General features: G+C 34.5%; 4 protein-coding genes across 4 annotated transcripts in view; all 4 read left to right on the top strand.

The window, feature by feature from the left end:
• The window catches only part of LOC127255887 (receptor-like protein EIX2), a 61,098-nt gene extending 54,395 nt beyond the window's left edge, over positions 1-6,703 (top strand). The window contains exons 2-3 of the mRNA XM_051281652.1: positions 3,395-6,250; positions 6,355-6,703. Of these exons, the coding sequence (XP_051137609.1) occupies positions 3,395-6,250; positions 6,355-6,371 (2,873 nt within the window). The 3' untranslated portion in view covers positions 6,372-6,703. The remainder of the gene's footprint in view (positions 1-3,394; positions 6,251-6,354) is intronic.
• Positions 6,704-9,698: 2,995 nt separating this feature from the next.
• Positions 9,699-11,132, top strand: LOC127255492 (receptor-like protein EIX1). Its single transcript, XM_051281022.1, has one exon. It carries the CDS (start codon positions 9,699-9,701, stop codon positions 11,130-11,132), a length of 1,434 nt encoding a protein of 477 aa, XP_051136979.1.
• On the top strand, positions 10,809-12,745 carry LOC127255890 (receptor-like protein EIX2). The gene is made up of 2 exons (XM_051281656.1): positions 10,809-12,513; positions 12,622-12,745. The coding sequence occupies exon 1, from the start codon at positions 11,223-11,225 to the stop codon at positions 12,324-12,326; it is 1,104 nt and encodes a 367-aa protein (XP_051137613.1). The 5' UTR covers positions 10,809-11,222; the 3' UTR covers positions 12,327-12,513; positions 12,622-12,745.
• A 2,455-nt stretch (positions 12,746-15,200) lies between these two features.
• LOC127255895 (uncharacterized) lies at positions 15,201-18,649 on the top strand. Its single transcript, XM_051281662.1, has 4 exons — positions 15,201-15,299; positions 15,528-15,720; positions 18,050-18,380; positions 18,489-18,649. The coding sequence occupies exons 2-4, from the start codon at positions 15,695-15,697 to the stop codon at positions 18,543-18,545; spliced, it is 414 nt and encodes a 137-aa protein (XP_051137619.1). The 5' UTR covers positions 15,201-15,299; positions 15,528-15,694; the 3' UTR covers positions 18,546-18,649.
• The last annotated feature ends 1,419 nt before the right edge of the window (positions 18,650-20,068 follow it).

Genomic DNA, 20,068 nt, shown 5'->3' on the forward strand with positions numbered 1-20,068 from the left:
TCCCCAATAGTCTATCAAATCTCTATTTTCTGAGCCACTTGAACGTATCCAACAATAATTTATCAGGACATATTCCCACAGGAAAGCAACTGCAAATTCTCGAAGACCATGCAAGTTATGATGGCAATCCTCAACTCTGTGGAGCTCCTCTGCCGAAGACATGTCTTGGAAACAATTCTCCGAATGCTTCAAATGCTAAAAATTATGCTGAATGAGATGGAGACTCAATGGATAAAATATGGTTTTGGGGATTTGTGGTGGGAGGATTTGCCACTGGATTTTGGGGTTTCGTTGGATTGTTGATCTTCAAACGGAGCTTCAGACAAGCTTACTTTGGCTTTACAGATGAGATGGGGAACAAGGTTCTGCTTGTCACGGCATTACTCCCTCGGAGAATTTCAGGTAAGTGATATATAATATACATATATAATAATGTTTTTAATTTACTTAGTTTTCAGTTGGTGTTTTGTTCAATAAAAGTTGTCGCTGATATTTTAATTTTTCTGTCAGGCGTTGCTTTTAGTTAGAAGTACTCGAGACGAACATTGGCTTGTTTGTAATATATAAACGTTTTATATTTGTCTTGAACTGAAGTTTTATGTACAATCAATCACTAGTAAAGTTTTGTGTTTTTATATAATTCTTGATGGATTAATAGTCTTTATATAAATCTAAGTTTAGCAAGTTAGTTTGATTGTTTTTATTAATATTGTACAACCTTGAGGCGCGGTTACCATGAGTCGTTTCCATTTGGGTTGAGTTGAAATCCTCATCCCAATCAGCTGTTAATTAAAGGAAAAGGAAGATGGAATCTTATATTAATAGTGTGGTTTAGAAATGTGGATGTCGGAAGGCCACATACTCGGGCGAGCCAGGAAGCATCGGCGAGGTAACTGATGGATGCTTTCGAGGTATTCCTCCCGAAAATGACTTCTTTCAGCAGCTCTGTCGCCAGGCAATACCTTTGTAGAATAAAATGTGGTTGCCATAAGAAAATTTGATGTACAACAGTTTCGGTTAATTGGGTGAAATAAAAGAATACTCCTCAGTCTACCGTCAATCTATCCATTTTAATTTCGTCATTTTGATTCGCTCTCAATCAATGAATCATCCATGTCTGATTGAGGAATAGCATAATGTCCTTTCCCGACTGCCACAAGAGCTGCCTCATGGAGAAGGAGAAGTTGCGCCAGCTTTGCACCCCTGACTGTCTTGATTCGTAATTAATATTCTTTCATGATAACAAAAATAACAGAAGAAATTAAAATGGCTCTTGCAAGCTTTTAGGGAATTTCAAAACTGTTCCTACCCAAGACTGCAAGAAATTACAACGTAGTAAGACCCCGTTTAAAGCAGAAACACACTCCAGCTTAATTTCATATGCACATGAAGATTGAAATACTGTTGGTTATTTTGTTGTTATTGAATTTATTTGAAAATAAGAAATTTGTATCGAGCTATTCTCGGGAAGGATCCCGTGGGGTGCACGCTTGAGAGTAGGTATACGATATTGAACGAAGTGTTTAATAATTACATGAATTTGTAATTGGCAACTTTTTGGATTTAAATCTGAAAGGTGCATCTTTTATTTTTGAATAGACACTTCAATGTTTATTAAATAAAACTTTATCTTGTCAAATTCTGACAGAACAAAAATTATGCAGATTCTTGTCTGCAGAATTAATATGCCATAGCAAATAAGCTCCTAATATTCTACTTGTTCGATTTTTCGCCTAAAATTCGAGTGTTGCGTGTATTTCCAAGATCATATATATATATGGTGCGATTTTTTATTTTCATTCAATCCAGATTATTTTTCAGCAAATACTCACGTACACAAATGTATCAGTTAGACTACAATTTACACTTTATATATATAGAATGAATATTTAGTGTTTGGACATATGAAAATAAAAAATAATTATATTTTCGTATGAATTTAGTACGTATGTTATTGTAAAAAAATAGTGAAAATAAAGTGTGCAAATACAATTAAACAAATCATATATTTTTAGCATTTTTTTATGTGGTCTTATTAGTCATTATAATTTCTTTTTTTTCATAATATTTATTTCTGTAAATTTTATAATAACATTGAAAACAATAAAAATAATGTTATTGTCTTTGAAAAATCTCAACTACAATTGAAGAAACAAGAAAAGAAAACATTTTAAAAGATAATAGGATTGTCATTATTAGGGTATATTCCTTTTTCTTAAACAATGATAACAACAACAACAACGGCCGTGGAAATTTCGAATGTGCCGTGTCCACAAGGCAATGCATGCGTTTACTCTAAGTCAAAAAAGAAATTTTCATTGACCCATCATTTTCATATCATGTACAAATGAAAATTGTCTTTACCTTGTGGAAATATCATGCATATGCCTATTTCATTTCAAGTAATTTAATGTCTTATGTAAATAATCTTTATTTGAATTTCATATCAAATGTTAATTGATAGTTAAGTGATTTTGTATAGTTCAATGGTATTATTATTATTATTCAAGCAGAAAATTTGAGAATTACTTTAACTAATCAATTTGATTTCGATTAATCATCAATACAGTGGTAATAGTTACTTATTAGCCATTAATCAATACTTGATGGTTCATGACTTCACATAGTAAAAAAGTTAAATATTTAGGATTTAATTAGTTATTAATAATTAATCCTTTTCTTTTTTTCTTCGTGTTTGATGGTTCATGTAGTAGAAATGCCAGACTTTTAGGCTTTGTTTAGATATATGTCCATGAAAATATTTATATTATTTAGAATATAAATAATATTTGAATTAAAGTTGGATGTTAAAAATGTTATTTAAGGGTTAGGAAAAGAATTATAAAGAAATAATTTAAAAAAACAATAGGCACTACAATTTTGGATATAACTTTTTTTTTGTTTGATATTTTAAATAAATTTAAAATAACTATTGAATGTAATATTTTAATTACAAAACGATATTTTGTAAGAAGAGAATTTTGATAAAAATGGATGAGTCCTTGTGGAAAGACTTGGATGAGTCATTGTGCAAATAACTATTGATAAAGATATGTATAATATCGACAAAAGAATATAATTTCTCCAGTATTGAATGAGTCCTTATGGAAAAAATTGGATGTGAAAGAATTTGAAGAAAATACGTGCATACATACAGAGATACATGGTACATGGTGCCACTCTATAAGTAGTCTTTGAATCTTTGTTCATCATGCATCTACAGCTATATGGTCTAAAATCTCATTAAAACCATTTGAATCTTGTTTGAGTTTCTGTGTTGCAATGGAGAAGATATCTGCTTCTTCTCTTCTTCTTCTTATGTTAATGTTTGTTTTGGAGTTGGAGATTAATTTGTGTGTCGCCATAAATGCATCTTCTGGTTGTGTTGCTGCAGAGAGGAAAGCTCTCCTCAAGTTCAAAGCAAGTCTTGTCAATCCTACGAACAGATTGTCCTCGTGGAGGGACCTGAACTGTTGCACGTGGGAAGGTGTCACTTGCGACCAGGTTACCGGGCATGTTATCAAACTTGATCTCAGGGGCAATGTTAGTTTCGACGGTTACATGAAGAAGGCTATTTTCGATGACAGGTTAGTGGGTAAAAGTCTTGATCCTTCTTTAAGGGAATTGAAGTATCTCAATTATTTGGACTTGAGTCAGAATAAGTTTCAAGGAAGTAGAATTCCTGAATTTTTAGGATCAATGACTGAGTTGCAGTATCTTAACCTCTCTTGGTGTTTTCTTGATGGTGTTGTCCCAGACCATCTTGGCAATCTGTCAAAGTTGCGCAGCCTAGATCTCCATAATAATTATGGCGGCCTTGTATCCAACGATATCACATGGGTTTCCAACTTTTCATCGTTGGAATATCTTGATTTGAGTAGGGTTAACCTTTCCCAAACTAATGATTTAGTTAAGGTACTCAACGTGCTACCTTCTTTGTCTGTGCTGCGCTTGTCATGGAGTTCACTTAACAACAATCACTTATCCCATGCTTGCATAAATTCTTCATTTCTTTCACATGTCTATCGCTTGGATCTTAGGGGGAACTCATTTCACGGAGAAGTTCCTTGCTTTCTCTCCAATATGACTTCTCTGAGGATTCTTGATCTTTCGTACAATGGATACAACACTTCACACTTGCAATTTTTAAAAGTAAGAAACCTTGTTCATCTCAACCTTGATGGGAACCAATTTGAATATGAGTCAGATTGGATCTCCGAACTCTTGCGTGATAATTGCCGCTTGGAATCATTGTCTCTGTCTGGTAATAACTTTCATGGGGAGATCTCATCAGTTTTCAATAATATTTCTGGATGTTGGAGTCAAAATTTGAAGAGCCTAGAATTGTCAGGAAACAACTTCAAAGGTGATTTACCAAACGATTTGGACAAAGTCAAACGATTAACATTTCTTCGTCTTTCTTTTTCCAATATAAGTGGTGAAATTCCTGAATCTCTTGGAAACTTGTCGGGTTTGGAAGTGGTTGATATCTCTAATACCAAGTTAGTGGGTCTCATTCCATCATCCTTTAGAAAGTTGAAAGCATTGAGATGGTTGGGTCTCTCTTCGAATCAATTAAGTGGTGAAATTCCTGAATCTCTTGGAAACTTGTCGGGTTTGGAAGAGTTGGATATCTCTTATAACAAGTTAGTGGGTCTCATTCCATCATCCTTTAGAAAGTTGAAAGCATTGAGATTGTTGAGTCTCTCTTATAATCAATTAAGTGGTGAAATTCCAATATTTTTGGGGCAACTATCAAATTTGGAGGACCTGGGCATTTCAGGCAACTTGTTCAATGGAACAATTTCTGAGGTTCACTTTGACAAGCTCTCGAAATTAAAAGCGCTTTCTGTATCCTCCAACTTGATCACTTTTAAGTTTAGACATGGCTGGGTGCCCTCTTTTCAATTAAATTTTCTTTTCATGGGATCTTCCGATATTGGAGGTCAGTTTCCATCATGGCTTCAATCCCAGAAGACACTAGTTTACCTTAATTTATCCAATTGCGGCATTTCAGGAACTCTACCGAGCGACATTGGTTACATGTTACCTCTTCTGAAATATTTATTAATGAGCCGAAACTCCATTAATGGCTCACTACCCGATTCATTCTGCAATATGATAGATTTGTTGGTTATAGATCTCTCCAGCAATAATTTATCTGGTAGTATGTTGGAATGTTGGCAAAAGTTTCAAGGCTTAAGGTTTTTGTCATTGTCATCCAATGAGCTTTCAGGCACCATTCCTAAATCCATTGGAGGTGCTGGCGGATTGCAATGGCTTTTGTTGAACAACAACATGCTTTCAGGACCAATTCCCTCCACTTTACAAAACTGTACTTATTTAGAAGCTTTAGACGTTGGAGAAAATATGTTGTCCGGTAAAATACCTGCATGGATCGGAAATAAGCAACTTTCATTGTTTATTCTTAAGTTGAGGAATAATCAATTTCATGGGGAAATTCCTCGGGCACTCTGTGAAGCTTCTCAACTTCAAGTGCTAGACCTCGGGAATAACAAGTTGAGCGGATACATCCCGCACTGCATTGGAAATCTCTCAGGCATGATTGAAATTAAGACTCCAGGTCTAATCTCGTATTTTCATAGCTTACATCAAGTGTTCAAAGGAGTAGTGATGGAGTATTCTATGAATATAATATATCTTGTTAATTTGGATCTTTCATGCAATAATCTTACTGGGAAAATTCCTTTAGAGATGACGAACCTTCGCAACTTGTATGGCCTCAATTTGTCACATAATTCATTGGATGGAGAAATTCCAGCAAAGATTGGAGATATGACGGCTTTGGAATCTCTTGATCTTTCGAGCAACAATTTGTTTGGAAGAATCCCAAATAGTCTATCAAATCTCTATTTTCTGAGCCACTTGAACGTATCCAACAATCATTTATCCGGACAGATTCCCACAGGAAAGCAACTGCAAACTCTCGGAGACCATGCAAGTTATGATGGCAATCCTCAACTCTGTGGAGCTCCTCTGCAAAAGAGAAGTCCCAGAAACAATTCTCCGAATGCTCCAAATGCCAAAAATCATGCTGAAGGAGATGCAGACTCAATGGATAAAATATGGTTCTGTGCATTTGTGGTGGGAGGATTCGGCACTGGATTTTGGGGTTTCGTTGGATTGTTGGTATTCAAAAGGAGCTTCAGACAGGCTTACTTTGGCTTTACAGATGAGATGGGCAACAAGATTCTGCTCGCTGTGGCGTTATTATGTCAAAGAATCTCAGGTAAGTGATATATAATATATATATAATGTTTTTAATTTTCGTAGTTTTCAGTTAGTGTTTTCCTTGAATGAAATTCGTCGTTGATGTTTTAATTCTGCTGTCAGGTGTGGGTTTTAGTTAGAAGTACTCGAGACGATCATTGGCTTGTTTGCAATATATAAAAGTTTTATATTTGTCTTGAGCTGAAGTTTTATGTATAATGAAATACTTGTGAAGTATGCAAGTATTTTCACTGCAACAAGCATTCCTTTTTACCCTAAGAAAATTGTGCGTAAGAGAAGCCGAGAGACCCTTGAAAATGCGGTCAATGATAAAAACTTTCTCAGTTTGGCGGCGGAAACGGAAGTGGCAATGAGCTTCCAAACGATCGAACATCTTGGCAAGAGTGATGCAGTTCGATCCATTTACTGAGCGACAGAGCAATTTGTTGTTACGTCTAATTATTCAATTTAATTTTAATTTTAAAAGTAAATTTTAAATTCTAATCATATATATATTATTATTATTATTATTATTATTATTATTATTATTCTAACTACACCACACTCCATCTTCTTAAATCCGATAACACATACACCTTCAGTCCCTCTCGCTCTTCAAACCTTCAGACACTACTGTAAAACGCCCGTTTGTCCGTCTTCCATCTTCTTCTCCCAAATCGACACGGTCAGACAGCAGCCTTTAACCTCTTGTCCCGCTTAGCCAACGGTCGGTAATATTATTTTGAAAATACATTTGATAATATATTTATAGGGTCTATAAATTTATTTTTGCTCAGAGTTCTAAAAAAAAGTCCGAAACCACGTATACTTTTAATTATAATCCTAAAAAGGAATTTAAATATAATTTAGATAGACACGGTGAGATAAGAATAAACCAACTCTAATAGAGCTCTAACATACTTTATTTCTTATTTATTTTATTAATTTTTGCATACTCTTGTTGTGTGGGTCTATGAATGAATGGTTCGATTGTGGTGGGTATCAATTAATGAATGAATGCTTGTGGTGTTTAATGGTTACCTCAGTCATCACTTTATCTGCGCATGGAATTCTTTTAAGTTGTTTCCATCAATTGACAAAATGAAAGACTTGACTGACAAAGCAAAGGCAAAGGCAAAGGCAAAGGTAGAGGTAAAAGCAAGTGTGTTTGCTTGTCTACTCACATCAAGAAGAAATTTGCCCTCATATCTCATTTTGTGTATAATTAAATGAGAGAATTTTTGTTTGAGCAATTTGATTTGTTTTCTACTATTCATAAACTTTTTTTTCTTAAAATATTAAATAAAATACTTATTTTTTTTATATTATATTTTTGTTTGGCAAAATATCTTATTGTTAGAAATACAAAACATATTCAAATTTAAATAATCTAATATATTGATAAGACCAAATAATATAGCATAACAGAAACCAACTTAGGTTTATAACAAAGTTGAATACAATGCAAGAAAACGCAAATAAAAATAACAATTGACCCTCTACCGGAGCCGAAAATGACGTGACTTTCCACCGGAAGGGAAAACGAAATGACTCTCCACCGGAGCCGAAAACGACATGACTCTAGAAGCATCGAATTCGATCATACCTTGACAGTCTTAAGCAAAGGTGCATTGTGCTACCTGAGCAGGGCGACTGTTTTTCCGTGCATTTCGTGCATCAGTTGTCTTCAAGTTTGAAGTTGATCGGGGGGTAGTCGCCGCAAAGAGAGCCTTCAAAGTCGATTCTTGCATGGAGGAGGTTCGCGGTATTGGCTCATCTATGTTCCATCTGCGACCAGAGATTACACCAAATTAATTGAAAATGAGTAAAATTAATTAGTTGTATTTGTGTAATACTAATAAAAAATAAGTATAATTTTTGAGTGACGTGGGAAGTAATTATATATATAGAATGAATATTTAGTGTTTGGATATATAAAAAATAAAAATTAGTTACACTTTGTATGAATCAAGTGAGTATGTTATGATAAATAAATAGCAAAAATGAAATGTGAAAATATAATTAAACAAATCATATATTTTTAACACTTTTTTATTTGTTCCTATTAGTTGATTATATATATATTTTTTCAAAAATATTCATCTTCTAAATTCTATAATAACTTTAAAAACAATAAAAATACTGTTATTGTTCATGAAAAATTTCAATTACAATTAAAGAAACGAGAAAAATATATTAAAAGTGAGAAAAATATATTAAAAGTTTGAGTCGTAAATATTTATCTACCCACATTTTTATTAGGGCAAGGCAATGCATGCGTTTACTCTTAGTCAAAAAAATATTTTCATTGAAGAGGTTAGCTATACGAAGACACCGGATCTCGGCGGTAGTGTCGTGAGCAAGTTTATGGCTAATTCGGGTAAAGCTTCATTGGGTAGCTATAAAGTGGATGTTGCCATATTTGAAAGAAGCTTGAGATAAAGGCCGGTGATGGTCTGGTTGGCTATGCAGACTCTGGGTGACTAGGTAAAACAAAGATAGTTGTTTGCTTTATCTTCACTCTGTTTAGATGTGCAGTCGGTTAAAAGTCTACTTTACAACTTTACAACGTACGGTATTGGAGGGTACCTGATTACATGGTCTGGTGTAAGTTTGGGTCTGAAGTTGGAGAAACTGGTGTTATTATAGTCAGAGTGCTTTGAATTTGGCTAAAAATTCGGTGTATCGATGTTCCAGAGGAAGACGGATTTTTTATTACAATCCTGTGTATGTATGTTTATATGTATGCACACATTTTATTTTAAGTTCTTTCACATCCAATTATTCGAGTGCTGCTTGAACTTGGTGAATATTCGCAAGAGGTAAAGTCCCCTGAGGGTATCCAGCAGGAAAGAGACGACTGAGATACTGAGGAACCTTTAGCTGTCGGAGAAACTCCAAGTCAAGGTGGAGACTGTTGAAACTCGACTTATTTAGCTTAGCTGTCTATCTGACCTGGAACCAAAGCAAAAAGACTGTTTCAATTGGCAGAGTTCCTTTTGGATTTAGGATGTTTTGAGAGTGCTTAGAAATAGATAGCTAGCTATGGTTTATGACTATGATTATAACTCTCTGAATTGTTATAATATAATATCTCCGGTTCTCCCAGTGAATGTTGACACACCGTCACTGAACCACGCAAATCTCTGTGTTCTTTATTTGTTTTCTTTCTCGTTTTCTCGTAACAATATGGATGAGTCGTTGAAATAAATATTGAAAGCGATATGTAGAATATCGACATAATAATTTTCTGCAGTATTGACTGAGTCCTCGCTAGAAAAATTGGATGTGAAAGAACTTAAAATAAAATGTGTGCATACATATAAACATACATACATAAATACATACAGGATACATGGTGCCATTCTATAAGTACTCTTTGAATCTTGGTTCATCATGCATCTACAGCTATATGACCTAAAATCTCATTAAAGCCATTTGAATCTTGTTTGAGTTTCATTGTTGCAATGGAGAAGATATCTACTTCTTCTCTTCTTCTTTTTATGTTAATGCTTGTTTTGGAGTTTGGGATTAATTTATGTGTTGCCATAAATGCATCTTCTGGTTGTGTTGCTGCAGAGAGGAAAGCTCTCCTCAAGTTCAAAGCAAGTCTTGTCGATCCTACGAACAGATTGTCCTCGTGGAGGGACCTGAATTGTTGCACGTGGGAAGGTGTCACTTGCGACGAGATTACCGGCCATGTTATCGAACTTGATCTCAGGGGAAATGTTAGTTTTGACTATTACATGCCTAATATTAATTTCGATGACAGGTTAGAGGGTAAAAGTCTTGATCCTTCTTTAAGGGAATTAAAGTATCTCAATTATTTGGACTTGAGTCAGAATAAGTTTCAAGGAAGTAGAATTCCTGAATTTTTAGGATCAATGACTGAGCTGCAGTATCTTAACCTCTCTGGGTGTTTTCTTGATGGTGTTGTCCCAGACCATCTTGGCAATCTGTCAAAGTTGCGTAGGCTTGATCTCAACTATAATGATGGCCTTATATCCAATGATATCAGATGGGTTTCCAACTTTTCATCGTTGGAATATCTTGATTTGAGTTGGGTTAACCTTTCCCAAACTAATGATTTAGTTAAGGTACTCAACGTGCTACCTTCTTTGTCTGTGCTGCGCTTGTCACGGAGTTCACTTAACAATCACTTATCCCATTCTTGTTTAAATTCTTCATTTCTTTCACATGTCTATCGCTTGGACCTTAGTTCGAACGGATGTCACGGAGAAGTTCCTTGCTTTCTCTCGAATATGACTTCTCTGAGGATTCTTGATCTTTCAAACAATGTATACAACACTTCACACTTGCAATTTTTAAAATTAAGAAACCTTGTTCATCTCAACCTTTATGAGAACCAATTTGAATATGAGTCAGATTGGATCTCCAAACTCTTGGGTGATAATTGCCGCTTGGAATCATTGTCTCTGTCTTATAATCACTTTCATGGGGAGATCTCATCAGTTTTCAACAATATTTCTGGATGTTGGAGTCAAAATTTGAAGAGCCTAGAATTGTCAGGAAACAACTTCAAAGGTGGTTTACCGAATGATTTGGACAAAGTCAAACGATTAACATTTCTTGATCTTTCTGACTCAAATATAAGTGGTGAAATTCCTGAATCTCTTGGAAACTTGTCGGGTTTGGAAGTGTTGATTGTTGCTGGTAACAAGTTAGTGGGTTCCATTCCATCATCCTTCAGAAAGTTGAAAGCATTGAGAGTTTTGTCTCTCTCTTTGAATCAATTAATCGGGGAAATCCCAATATTTATGGGCCAACTATCAAATCTGGAGAGCCTGGATGTTGCAGACAACTTGTTCAATGGAACGATTTCTGAGGTTCACTTTGACATGCTCTCAAAATTAAAGAGCTTTATGTATCCTCCAACTTGATCAATTTTGAATTTGAATATGGTTGGGTGTCCTCTTTTCAATTGAAATATCTCGACATGGGATCTTCCAACATTGGAGGTCAGTTCCAACATGGCTACAATCCCAGAAGGCATTAATTGGCTTAATTTATCCAATTGCGGCATTTCAGGAACTCTACCGAGCGGCATTGGTTACATGTTACCTCTTCTGAAATATTTATTAATGAGCCGAAACTCCATTAATGGCTCACTACCCGATTCATTGTGCAATATGATAGATTTGATGGTTATAGATCTCTCCAACAATAATTTATCTGGTAGTATGTTAGAATCTTGGCAAAACTTTCAAGGCTTAAGGTTTTTGTCATTGTCATCCAATGAGCTTTCAGGCATCATTCCTAAATCCATTGGAGGTGCTGGCGGATTGCAATGGCTTTTGTTGAACAACAACAAGCTTTCAGGACCGATTCCCTCCACTTTACAGGATTGTACCAACTTAAGAGTTTTAGATATTGGAGAAAATATGTTGTCCAGTAGATTACCTGAATGGGTCGGAAATAAGCAACAGTTTTTGGTTCTTAAGTTGAGGGATAATCAATTTCATGGGGAGATTCCTCGGGCACTCTGTGAAACTTCTGAACTTCAAATGCTAGACCTCGGAAATAACAAGTCGACTGGAAAAATCCCGCATTGCTTTGGAAATCTCTCGGGCATGATTGAATATAAGTCTCCAAGTCTATTGTATAATAATGTGTATAGCTTTCTTCAAGTGTTCCAAGGAGCAGTGATGGAGTACTCTCGGAATATAAGATATCTTATTAATTTGGATCTTTCATGCAATAATCTTACTAAGAAAATTCCTTTAGAGATGACAAACCTTCGCAACTTGTATGGCCTCAATTTGTTACATAATTTATTGGATGGAGAAATTCCAGCAAAGATTGGAGATTTGACGGCTTTGGAATCTCTTGATCTTTCGAGCAACAATTTGTTTGGAGGAATCCCCAATAGTCTATCAAATCTCTATTTTCTGAGCCACTTGAACGTATCCAACAATAATTTATCAGGACATATTCCCACAGGAAAGCAACTGCAAATTCTCGAAGACCATGCAAGTTATGATGGCAATCCTCAACTCTGTGGAGCTCCTCTGCCGAAGACATGTCTTGGAAACAATTCTCCGAATGCTTCAAATGCTAAAAATTATGCTGAATGAGATGGAGACTCAATGGATAAAATATGGTTTTGGGGATTTGTGGTGGGAGGATTTGCCACTGGATTTTGGGGTTTCGTTGGATTGTTGATCTTCAAACGGAGCTTCAGACAAGCTTACTTTGGCTTTACAGATGAGATGGGGAACAAGGTTCTGCTTGTCACGGCATTACTCCGTCGGAGAATTTCAGGTAAGTGATATATAATATACATATATAATAATGTTTTTAATTTACTTAGTTTTCAGTTGGTGTTTTGTTCAATAAAAGTTGTCGCTGATATTTTAATTTTTCTGTCAGGCGTTGCTTTTAGTTAGAAGTACTCGAGACGAACATTGGCTTGTTTGTAATATATAAACGTTTTATATTTGTCTTGAACTGAAGTTTTATGTACAATCAATCACTAGTAAAGTTTTGTGTTTTTATATAATTCTTGATGGATTAATAGTCTTTATTTAAATCTACGTTTAGCAAGTTAGTTTGATTGTTTTTATTAATATTGTACAACCTTGAGGCGCGGTTACCATGAGTCGTTTCCATCTGGGTTGAGTTGAAATCCTCTTCCCAATCAGCTGTTAATTAAAGGAAAAGGAAGATGGAATCTTATATTAATAGTGTGGTTTAGAAATGTGAATGTCGGAAGGCCACATACTCGGGCGAGCCAGGAACTGATGGATGCTTTCGAGGTATTCCTCCCGAAAATGACTTCTTTCAGCAGCTCTGTCGCCAAGCAATACCTTTGTAGAATAAAATGTGGTTGCCATAAGAAAATTTGATGTACAACAGTTTCGGTTAATTGGGTGAAATAAAAGAATACTCCTCAGTCTACCGTCAATCTATCCATTTTAATTTCGTCATTTTGATTCGCTCTCAATCAATGAATCATCCATGTCTGATTGAGGAATAGCAGAATGTCCTTTCCCGACTGCCACAAGAGCTGCCTCATGGAGAAGGAGAAGTTGCGCCAGCTTTGCACCCCTGACTGTCTTGATTCGTAATTAATATTCTTTCATGATAACAAAAATAACAGAAGAAATTAAAATGGCTCTTGCAAGCTTTTAGGGAATTTCAAAACTGTTCCTACCCAAGACTGCAAGAAATTACAACGTAGTAAGACCCCGTTTAAAGCAGAAACACACTCCAGCTTAATTTCATATGCACATGAAGATTGAAATACTGTTGGTTATTTTATTGTTATTGAATTTATTTGAAAATAAGAAATTCGTATCGAGCTATTCTCGGGAAGGATCCCGTGGGGTGCACGCTTGAGAGTAGATATACGATATTGAACGAAGTGTTTAATAATTACATGAATTTGTAATTGGCAACTTTTTGGATTTAAATCTGAAAGGTGCATCTTTTATTTTTGAATAGACACTTCAATGTTTATTAAATAAAGCTTTATCTTGTCAAATTCTGACAGAACAAAAATTATGCAGATTCTTGTCTGCAGAATTAATATGCCATAGCAAATAAGCTCCTAATATTCTACTTGTTTGATTTTTCGCCTAAAATTCGAGTGTTGCGTGTATTTCCAAGATCATATATATGCTGCGATTTTTTATTTTCATTCAATCCAGATTATTTTTCAACAAATACTCACGTACACAAATGTATCAGTTAGACTACAATTTACACTTTATATATATAGAATGAATATTTAGTGTTTGGACATATGAAAATAAAAAATAATTATATTTTTGTATGAATTTAGCAAGTATGTTATTGTAAAAAAATAGTGAAAATAAAGTGTGCAAATACAATTAAACAAATCATATATTTTTAGCATTTTTTTATGTGGTCTTATTAGTCATTATAACTTCTTTTTTTTCATAATATTTATTTCTGTAAATTTTATAATAACATTGAAAACAATAAAAATAATGTTATTGTCTTTGAAAAATCTCAACTACAATTGAAGAAACAAGAAAAGAAAACATTTTAAAAGATAATAGGATTGTCATTATTAGGGTATATTCCTTTTTCTTAAACAATGATAACAACAACAACAACGGCCGTGGAAATTTCGAATGTGCCGTATCCACAAGGCAATGCATGAGTTTACTCTAAGTCAAAAAAGAAATTTTCATTGACCCATCATTTTCATATCATGTACAAATGAAAATTGTCTTTACCTTGTGGAAATATTATGCATATGCCTATTTCATTTCAAGTAATTTAATGTCTTATGTAAATAATCTTTATTTGAATTTCATATCAAATGTTAATTGACAGTTAAGTGATTTTGTATAGTTCAATGGTATTATTATTATTCAAGCAGAAAATTTGAGAATTACTTTAACTAATCAATTTGATTTCGATTAACCAATATTATAAACATGTTAATAGACCATTGGATCATCGATACAGTGGTAATAGTTACTTATTAGCCATTAATCAATACTTGATGGTTCATGACTTCACATAGTAAAAAACTTAAATATTTAGGATTTAATTAGTTATTAATAATTAATCCTTTTCTTTTTTTCTTCGTGTTTGATGGTTCATGTAGTAGAAATGCCAGACTTTTAGGCTTTGTTTAGATATATGTCCATGAAAATATTTATATTATTTAGAATATAAAAAATATTTGAATTACAAGTTAGATGTTAAAAATGTTATTTAAGGGTTAGGAAAAGAATTATAAAGAAATAATTTAAAAAAAACAATAGGCACTACAATTTTGGATATAACTTTTTTTTTGTTTTTCTGGTTTGATATTTTAAATAAATTTAAAATAACTATTGAATGTAATATTTTAATTACAAAACGATATTTTGTAAGAAGAGAATTTTGATAAAAATGGATGAGTCCTTGTGGAAAGACTTGGATGAGTCATTGTGCAAATAACTATTGATAAAGATATGTATAATATCGACAAAAGAATATAATTTCTCCAGTATTGAATGAGTCCTTATGGAAAAAATTGGATGTGAAAGAATTTGAAGAAAATACGTGCATACATACAGAGATACATGGTACATGGTGCCACTCTATAAGTAGTCTTTGAATCTTTGTTCATCATGCATCTACAGCTATATGGTCTAAAATCTCATTAAAACCATTTGAATCTTGTTTGAGTTTCTGTGTTGCAATGGAGAAGATATCTGCTTCTTCTCTTCTTCTTTTTATGTTAATGTTTGTTTTGGAGTTGGAGATTTATTTGTTTGTCGCCATAAATGCATCTTCTGGTTGTGTTGCTGCAGAGAGGAAAGCTCTCCTCAAGTTCAAAGCAAGTCTTGTCGATCCTACGAACAGATTGTCCTCGTGGAGGGACCTGAACTGTTGCACGTGGGAAGGTGTCACTTGCGACCAGATTACGGGGCATGTTATCGAACTTGATCTCAGGGGCAATGTTAGTTTCGACGATGACATGACTAAGGCTATTTTCGATGACAGGTTAGTGGGTAAAAGCCTTGATCCTTCTTTAAGGGAATTGAAGTATCTCAATTATTTGGACTTGAGTCAGAATAAGTTTCTAGGAAGTAGAATTCCTGAATTTTTAGGATCAATGACTGAGTTGCAGTATCTTAACCTCTCTGAGTGTTTTCTTGATGGTGTTGTCCCAGACCATCTTGGCAATCTGTCAAAGTTGCGTAGGCTTGATCTCAACTATAATGATGGCCTTATATCCCATGATATCGGATGGGTTTCCAACTTTTCATCGTTGGAATATCTTGATTTGAGTAGGGTTAACCTTTCCCAAACTAATGATTTAGTTAAGGTACTCAACGTGCTACCTTCTTTGTCTGTGATGCGCTTGTCATGGAGTTCACTTAACAACAATCACTTATCCCATTCTTGTTTAAATTCTTCATTTCTTTCACATGTCTATCGCTTGGATCTTAGTGAGAACTCATTTCACGGAGAAGTTCCTTGCTTTCTCTCCAATATGACTTCTCTGAGGATTCTTGATCTTTCGGACAATGGATACAACACTTCACACTTGCAATTTTTAAAAGTAAGAAACCTTGTTCATCTCAACCTTGATGAGAACCAATTTGAATATGAGTCAGATTGGATCTCCGAACTCTTGCGTGATAATTGCCGCTTGGAATCATTGTCTCTGTCTGTTAATAACTTTCATGGGGAGATCTCATCAGTTTTCAATAATATTTCTGGATGTTGGAGTCAAAATTTGAAGAGCCTAGAATTGTCAGGAAACAACTTCAAAGGTGATTTACCAAACGATTTGGACAAAGTCAAACGATTAACATTTCTTCGTCTTTCTTTTTCCAATATAAGTGGTGAAATTCCTGAATCTCTTGGAAACCTTTCGGGTTTAGAAAAGTTGGATATCTCTTTTAACAAGTTAGTGGGTCTCATTCCATCATCCTTTAGAAAGTTGAAAGCATTGAGATGGTTGCGTCTCATTTCTAATCAATTAGGTGGTGAAATTCCTGAATCTCTTGGAAACTTGTCGGGTTTGGAAGTGTTGGATATCTCTTATAACAAGTTAGTGGGTCTCATTCCATCATCCTTTAGAAAGTTGAAAGCATTGAGATGGTTGAGTCTCTCTTCTAATCAATTAAGTGGTGAAATTCCAATATTTTTGGGGCAACTATCAAATTTGGAGATGCTGCGCATTCAAAACAACTTGTTCAATGGAACAATTTCTGAGGTTCACTTTGACAAGCTCTCGAAATTAAAAGACTTTGATGTATCCTCCAACTCGATCAATTTTAAGTTTGGACATGGCTGGGTGCCCTCTTTTCAATTAAATTATCTTCTCATGGGATCTTCCGATATTGGAGGTCAGTTTCCATCATGGCTTCAATCCCAGAAGACACTAGTTTACCTTAATTTATCCAATTGCGGCATTTCAGGAACTCTACCGAGCGACATTGGTTACATGTTACCTCTTCTGAAATATTTATTAATGAGCCGAAACTCCATTAATGGCTCACTACCAGATTCACTCTGCAATATGAAAGATTTGTCGGTTATAGATATCTCCAGCAATAACTTATCTGGTAGTATGTTGGAATGTTGGCAAAACTTTCAAGGCTTAAAGTTTTTGTCATTGTCATCCAATGAGCTTTCAGGCACCATTCCTAAATCCATTGGAGGTGCTGGCGGATTGCATTGGCTTTTTTTGAACAACAACATGCTTTCAGGACCAATTCCCTCCACTTTACAAAACTGTACTTATTTAGAAGCTTTAGACGTTGGAGAAAATATGTTGTCCGGTAAAATACCTGCATGGATCGGAAAAAAGCAACTTTTATTGTTTATTCTTAAGTTGAGGAATAATCAATTTCATGGGGAAATTCCTCGGGCACTCTGTGAAGCTTCTCAACTTCAAATGCTAGACCTCGGGAATAACAAGTTGAGCGGATACATCCCGCACTGCTTTGGAAATCTCTCAGGCATGATTGAAATTAAGACTCCAGGTCTAACCTCGTATTTTCATAGCTTACATCAAGTGTTCAAAGGAGTAGTGATGGAGTATTCTATGAATATAAGATATCTTGTTAATTTGGATCTTTCATGCAATAATCTTACTGGGAAAATTCCTTTAGAGATGACGAACCTTCGCAACTTGTATGGCCTCAATTTGTCACATAATTCATTGGATGGAGAAATTCCAGCAAAGATTGGAGATATGACGGCTTTGGAATCTCTTGATCTTTCTAGCAACAATTTGTTTGGAAGAATCCCAAATAGTCTATCAAATCTCTATTTTCTGACCCACTTGAACATATCCAATAATCATTTATCCGGACAGATTCCCACAGGAAATCAACTCCAAATTCTCGGAGACCATGCAAGTTATGATGGCAATCCTCAACTCTGTGGAGCTCCTCTGCAAAAGAGATGTCCAGGAGACAATTCGCCGAATGCTTCAAATGTCAAAAATCATGTTGAACAAGATGGAGACTCAATGGATAAAATATGGTTCTGTGCATTTGTGGTGGGAGGATTCGGCACTGGATTTTGGGGTTTCGTTGGATTGTTGGTATTCAAAAGGAGCTTCAGACAAGCTTACTTTGGCTTCACAGATGAGTTGGGGAACAAGATTCTGCTTGCCACGGCATTACTCCGTCGGAGAATTTCAGGTAAGTGATATATAATATACATATATAATAATGTTTTTAATTTACGTAGTTTTCAGTTGGTGTTTTGTTCAATAAAAGTTGTCGCTGATGTTTTAATTCTGCTGTCAGGCGTGGCTTTTAGTTACAAGTACTCGAGACAAACATTGGCTTGTTTGTAATAGATGAAAGTTGTATATTTGTCTTGAACTGAAGTTTTATGTACAATCAATCACTAGTGAAGTATGCAAGTATTTTCACTGCAACAAGCATTCCTTTTTACCCTACGAAAATTGTGAAGAAGAGAAGCCGAGAGACACTTGAAAATGCGGTCAATGATAAAAACTTTCTCAGTTTGGCGGCGGAAACGGAAGTGGCAATGAGCTTCCAAAGGATCGAACATCTTGGCAAGAGTGATGCAGTTCGATCCATTTACTGAGCGACAGAGCAATTTGTTGTTACGTCTAAATGATTATTTATGGTTGGGGCTATCTCTATGTTGAGGAGATTTCCTTAGGATTCTTTAGATTCGTGTTTTTATATAATTCTTGATGGATTAATAGTCTTTATTTAAATCTACGTTTAGCAAGTTAGTTTGATTGCTTTTATTAATATTGTACAACCTTGAGATAACTCTTGATTTTGTCATATTTTATACCTTATATTTATTTATTTAATTATTTGTTTATGTCTAATTTTGATAATAATTGTATTCATTTCATCTCGTTTGTATAATATTAAATTATTAGTTTTTAAGTATAATTTATAATTATTTTGGTGTATAAATTAAATTAATTGATGTGTTCTTTGAATTATATTTTTTTTGGCATTATTTATGTGTATTTAATTTTAACTAAATTAATTTTATTTAATAAGTATTATTTATTTAAATAAATATTTATAAAATGTTCATTTATACAGGTGAAATAATGCATATGAAAGTCCAAAATTGGCCTTAAAAGTGAAAAATGGCTTCAGAAGCGAAAAAAAGTGAAAGTCAACGAAAGTCAACCATCAACGTCAGAAAGTCAACACGCGAAAGTCAAAGTCAACCAAGCGCGGTAGACAAGCTACGGCCGCGCGGAAGGCAACAGCTGGCGCGGAACACAAGCGATGGCTGACGCGGAAGGCAAGCAAGCGCGGAAAGCGAGCGGCGTATTTACACCCCAACTCCTGCCTTTATTCCAGCCCTGCATTTATTTCTGCACTCTCCCAGCTCTTATATTAAATTCGTGCACTACTTTTTAGCAAATTTTTTGCTTTTTTGTGTAATTTTTATTCTAGAACTTTCTAGAAAATAAGTAGTTATTAGTAGTTATATTAGTAGGTATTTTTAGAGTTAGTTATTTATGGTTATTTTTAGAGGTAATTAGTAGTTATTTTTAGAAGTAGTTATTTATTGGCCGTTGTAACCGCCGAGCTTCTAGAAACTTTTTCCTTGTAAATATCCCCTCTAATTGTACCATATATATATATATACACCATATATTCACAATAATATACATTCCATACACTCCATTTTCTCCATTTTTTTCTTCCATATTTTTATATAGTGTAATAATACAAGATCTTCGATTTTGTGTCTCGAGCAAACTTATTTTCTCCCTTTTTTTTTTCTTTTAATTCCTGCATATTAATTTAGCTAGTAAAATCTTATCATATTTCTCCGCCTCACTTTCACCCAAAACTTCCATGTTCGATTTGAATTGTTC

This window comes from Andrographis paniculata, unplaced genomic scaffold (assembly GCF_009805555.1).
Source record: "Andrographis paniculata isolate CXL003 unplaced genomic scaffold, ASM980555v1 Contig54END, whole genome shotgun sequence".
NCBI classification, from domain to species: domain Eukaryota; kingdom Viridiplantae; phylum Streptophyta; class Magnoliopsida; order Lamiales; family Acanthaceae; genus Andrographis; species Andrographis paniculata.

What these genes read in the sequence shown, in the direction of transcription:
- LOC127255492 (XM_051281022.1), top strand. Translation starts at nt 9,699, where the DNA reads ATGGAGAAGATATCTACTTCTTCTCTTCTTCTTTTTATGTTAATGCTT.
- LOC127255890 (XM_051281656.1), top strand. Translation starts at nt 11,223, where the DNA reads ATGGCTACAATCCCAGAAGGCATTAATTGGCTTAATTTATCCAATTGC.
- LOC127255895 (XM_051281662.1), top strand. Translation starts at nt 15,695, where the DNA reads ATGACTAAGGCTATTTTCGATGACAG. An exon ending in AAGGCTATTTTCGATGACAG is followed by an intron (nt 15,721 to 18,049) that starts GTTAGTGGGTAA and finishes TTATCCGGACAG; the next exon opens with ATTCCCACAGGAAATCAACT. An exon ending in ACTCCGTCGGAGAATTTCAG is followed by an intron (nt 18,381 to 18,488) that starts GTAAGTGATATA and finishes TTCTGCTGTCAG; the next exon opens with GCGTGGCTTTTAGTTACAAG.